Source organism: Hordeum vulgare, chromosome 4H (assembly GCF_904849725.1).
Source record: "Hordeum vulgare subsp. vulgare chromosome 4H, MorexV3_pseudomolecules_assembly, whole genome shotgun sequence".
In the NCBI taxonomy this organism is placed as follows: domain Eukaryota; kingdom Viridiplantae; phylum Streptophyta; class Magnoliopsida; order Poales; family Poaceae; genus Hordeum; species Hordeum vulgare.
This window is the reverse complement of record NC_058521.1, coordinates 57,613,532-57,618,562: the sequence shown is the minus strand read 5'-3', so window position 1 is coordinate 57,618,562 and position 5,031 is coordinate 57,613,532. Positions and strand designations below refer to the sequence as shown.

At 58.4% G+C, this 5,031-nt stretch overlaps 1 protein-coding gene across 1 annotated transcript; it reads right to left on the bottom strand.

Moving 5' to 3' along the window:
- Positions 1–622: 622 nt before the first annotated feature.
- LOC123447864 (serine/threonine-protein kinase-like protein CCR4) lies at positions 623–4,524 on the bottom strand. The gene has a single exon (XM_045124570.1). It carries the CDS (start codon positions 3,623–3,625, stop codon positions 1,244–1,246), a length of 2,382 nt encoding a protein of 793 aa, XP_044980505.1. The 5' UTR covers positions 3,626–4,524; the 3' UTR covers positions 623–1,243.
- Positions 4,525–5,031: the final 507 nt, after the last annotated feature.

Genomic DNA, 5,031 nt, shown 5'->3' with positions numbered 1-5,031 from the left:
GTTTGGTAAGCACAAAATAATGCGGCCCATTGTTTATGTTCCTAAAGGAAACAACAAGATTAATATTCCCTCCGTTCTAAAATTAATGTCTTAAACTTAATTCAATTTTATATTAGAACTAGTACAAAGTTAAAACAATTATTTTAAAACAGATGAAGTACTCGTAATTAATACCATGTCATCCATCAAAACAAGGTCGACGAGCTCTTCCCGCCATTACCCGAACTGTTCAGTGAGCTGACTAGGAGCTTGACTACTCCCCTTGCATCTCGAGTAGCCAGGCAAAACAACCTATGATGAAAGGGAGAATCGCTAGAAAGTGGAGCAGCATGCGAAGATGAGCACTACCAAGAAAAAGAAAAAGCGATTTCCTTTTCTTTCCTTTCTCGCTTTGACCATATAAAAATCAGCAGCTAAGCCTTTCAGTTTCCAGGATGCACTCAATTGTTTCGCATTATGTTTGTATCGTGTGCCGACACGACAACGTACATGTTTCCCCGTATGCTAAACTTCAAATTTTGCACGAATTTTAAAAAAACTATATATGTCCCATTGCAACAAACGGGCAATTACGTAACCAAAGTAAAAGAGAAGCATGCATGAACAAAAGAGAAATCAACACTAGAAAAACCCGCCCTTTGTAATGATCTTGATGTCGTATAATCTATCTGTACACAATTATCGCCGTAAAAGGAAATCCTATACACAATTACACATCAATAAAGAATCCCCACGCCCAATGAAGCAACCAAAGAGTAAAGAACAAGAACAAATGCAGGCGTGCACGCCGCAAGGAAAATAAAATAAACGGAGAAAAAGTATAAGAAAGAATGGAAATGTACGCCTCCTTTTCCATGGTGCCGTGCCCTCTCATCTCATTTTGCTCCGGTTCACCTGCACGACGAACGGAAAACCGGTGGGACGTCGCTGTGGAGTTGTTAACGAGTGGTCGCTGCTCCTTGATTTGACTGGCCGGGACGGGAGGACGATCGCCATGGCAAGATCAGCTGCTCGCCACGAAGTTAGTTGATGAGGAATCCTCGTCGCTTTGGCTTCTTCTCCGCACTTGTGATTCCATCTCTCGCATTGCTTTCCGTCTGCAATGGCGACTGGCGTGGCTTGCTACTGGGGCCCTTGGGCTCTAGTGGCCGCTGACGCGATGCGGATCCAGACATGGCATCAGCAGCGTTGGGTTGCGTGTGCGTGCATGCGTGGCGGTCAATGGCGGCCGGCCCGGGCCTCGCTAGTCGGTGTCAGTGAGGTCAAACTGGTCCGTGCCGGAGCGGGACAGCACGCGGCGGGCGGTCCCGGAGCGGGAGACCGGCGCCGTCGAGCATGCCGCCAGCGCGCGCTCCAGGGCGTCCACCACCTCGGTCATGGACGGGCGCTCGCAGCCGACGGGGCCCACGCAGTCGGCGGCGAGGTAGCCGACGTAGGCCAGCGCCTCGCCCTCGTGCGCCGTCGGCGCCGGGAGGCGCGGGTCGAGCACGCGCGCGACGTCGTCGGCGAGGATGTGCGGCACGGTGAAGTCCACCACGTTCTTGGGGGTCACGCTCTCGGCGTACCGCTGCACGACGCGGCAGCCGGACATGAGCTCCAGGAGCACCACGCCGAAGCTGTACACGTCGCTCTTGTCCGTCAGGTGCTGCAGCCTGTAGTACTCCGGGTCCATGTACCCCACCGTGCCGCCGGTGTAGACCGTCCGCTGCGGCTGCTGCTGCTGCGGGTCGTCGCCGCCGTTGTCCTCGCAGTCGCCGGCGGGGTCCAGGACGGAGGACAGCCCGAAGTCGGCAATCTTGGCCGTCCACGAGTCGTCCAGGAGGATGTTGGCGGACTTGATGTCGCGGTGGATGATGGGCGGCACGGCGTAGACGTGCATGTACTCGATGCCGCGCGCGGCGCCCAGCGCGATGGTGAGCCGGCCGCGCCACGACAGCACCGGCGCCGCCATGGGGCTGCGGTCGTGGAGCTGGTCGTGGAGGGTGCCGTTCATCATGAACTCGTACACCAGCACGCGCTCGCCGGACTCAGCGCAGCACCCCAGCAGGCACACGATGTTCTTGTGGTTGGCCCGCGCCAGAGCAATCAGCTCCGAGTTGAAGGCCGTCTCGCGGTCGCGGCGGCGCGCCGGCCGCGCTGCCGAGCTCGACGACTTGGCGTGGTCCTCGGCACGTTTTATCGCCACCTCGCGCCCGTCCGGGAGCGTGCCGCGGTACACCGACCCGAAGCTCCCGGACCCGATCCGGCGGCTGTCGTCGAACCCCTCCGTCGCCGCGCGCAGGGTGTCCAGCGTGAAATGCTCCACCACGCTGCCTGGCCCCTTGCTCCTGCTCGACCCAAGCCGTGGCGGCATCAGGGACTGCATCGCGGCAAGCTCGTCCGGGCTGTTGTTGCGGCGGCGCCGGCGGCGGCACCATAGGAGCAGCGCGAACTGCAATGCAACCACCAGCACAAGCAACGCAGCCGCCCCGACGGCGACTCCAATGATGATCTTTCTCCTCCTCCTGCTGCTGCTGCTGCTGGCCTCTCCGGGGTTGGCTGCCTTGGGGAAAGCGACGTTGAGCTCGAAAGCGCAGTCCACGCAGATGCAGCGGCCGCCGGCGCAGAGGTTGGCGGAGCCCGGCAGGACGCCGCATTGGCACGAGGACATGGGCACGCACGGGCCCGGCAGGACGCGGTCGAAGACGAGACGATTGGTGGCGTTGAACTCGTGGCCTCCCCAGCACACCAGGGAGTAGTTGGCCAGGAGGACGCCGCAGAAGGCGCAGCCCTGCGCCTGGACGTCGATGTACTGCAAGCCGGCGAGGGGCTCCGGCGGCGCAGCGACGCCGTGGCCGAAGCACCGGATAGTGCCGTTGGTGCGCAGCCCGCAGACGCCGCTCTCGCCCAGCGCGAGCGCGGCGTACCCGGCAGTGACGTTCTCGCCGTCCAGCGCCGGGGCGCCGCTGCCCCAGCACGAGAGGCCCCCGCCCATGGAGAGCGCGCAGGCGTGCCGGCCGCACGCGACGACCACGTCGTAGCTCCCGCCCTGCGGCGCGGCGCGGACGGCCTCGATGTCCTCCGTCTTGTTCCCGAAGCAGCGGATAGGCGCGTCCTGGCCGTCGACGATGCCGCACACGAACCCCTTCCCGACGGCGACGGCGACGAAACGGAGCCCGGCCGGGATGGCCAGCCCGCGCCAGCGCCAGCAATGGAGCTCGCCGCTGGAGAGCACCCCGCAGACGCGGTAGCCGCTGGAGGCGAGCGCCCGGAGCGGCGGGCCGAGGTAGACCCGCTTGGACCTGCCCGCGTTCTTGGACAGGTCCCACCAGCGCATGTCGACGGCGCCGGCGCGCGCGGACGAGGGGCCGACGGCGCAGAGGAAGTCCTCCCCGCCGGCCAGCGCGGAGAAGGGGTGCGTGGAGGGGTACGTCTCCTGCCTCTCGTGATCGCCGCCGGCCGCCGTGCAGTTGAGGTCAAACAGCGCCGGCGACGCAGCGGACGGCAGCAGCCCGCACACTATGGTGGTCTCCTCGGCCTTGGCCATGGCGAACGTCGCGAGCGTGGACGCTGCGCCCGGCCGCACCAGCAGCAGCGCCACGAGCATGGCGAGGAAGAGCAGGATCCCGCGAGGCGGCCGCATCATCGCGCGCGTGCGGGGGAGGAGGAGGAGGAGCGGCGGAGCAGAGTAGGAGCCGGATGTACATGGACATGGTAAAGCAGCCAGCCAGCCAGCCAAGCGAGCAATTCGCTCTGCCTCTTCCCTCAACCACACTAGCCGCCTGCCTACTTCATCGTATCAACGGCTACTGGTCTAGAGCCCGAAACCAGCGTCTGCCATGGATGGTCAAGTGTGAAACAGAACGAGAGAAGAGTCCATCTACCTCTCGCTCCCACTCATCTTGTCGCCGAGGGAAGGGCTCGGGAGTGCATGTGGGGATTGTGGGTTGCTTCCTGGAGTGCTTGTTTGCTTGTTGTGCTGTGGGATGTGTCGTCCTGGGAAAACTACCTACCACCATCTACTTACTAGCTTAGCAACAACAGCAGGTCGGTTTGAAATGTTCCTCCACTGGGAAAAGCGCGGGTGGCCTTTTCGCCCCTCCGCATGGAGATGCCTACAATTCCGGACGGGTGATGGTGCCCTCTCACTTGCCACCGGGTTGATTTCCCTGGAGAAAACTCTTTGAGTTTGAGGGCGAGTGATGAGCGATCGATCGCTGGTATCAGGATAGGCCTTTGCTAACGAACCGGTCTGACTTCTTTTATTACTCCCTCCGTCCTAAAATACTTACCTTTGTTTCTTTTTCTTATGTTGTGGAGGGTTTGCACGCAATAATTGGTTGCATATGTTCAGGTGTAGGCTCGACCCAGGATGCTGCTGCGTGGTTAATTTTATCCACGCATGGAACTAAATCCTCTTTGGTCTCGTCTCGCTTCTTTCCTCCCACGGAAGGAAAACTTCACCGGACATTTCTAGCTTTTGACCGTCGACGTTTCCGAACCAAAGCAACTCTACATTCCATTACATTCACGTGAGGAATTGTACATTGAAGATTGGGTCCATGGAGGGCGAGCATCTCCGCACATCATCTTGTATGCTAGTTCATCTGAGAAAAATGGAAACCGAACACACCAGCTTGATAGTGTATATTCAACTTTCTCATGTCTAGCACTAGCACTAGCACTAGCACTAGCACTAGCAAAGCTATTACTATCATTGTTTAAAGTGTAGATTTCACTTTGCTCCCCAAAACATCACGATTGAAACAATAAGTGTCTCGTTTAAGAAAATTATCATCGACGCACATCGTCTAGCAAACTTGTTGACATAATTATCATCATGTGTACCCCTTTCGGCATTGGGGATGGAGTGGGAGAGGATTTGTAGTACACATGGACGGGCGCACGCGGATCCTGTGCCATCATTCAGAAAATGGTTTATGTATACATACGGTTTGATATTCATTGTTATGTGTAATGGATTTGTATATCATGGTGCTACATTTGTTCATGTGGAGTCAGGATACCTGTTCAGTGGGTTGCTTAACAATG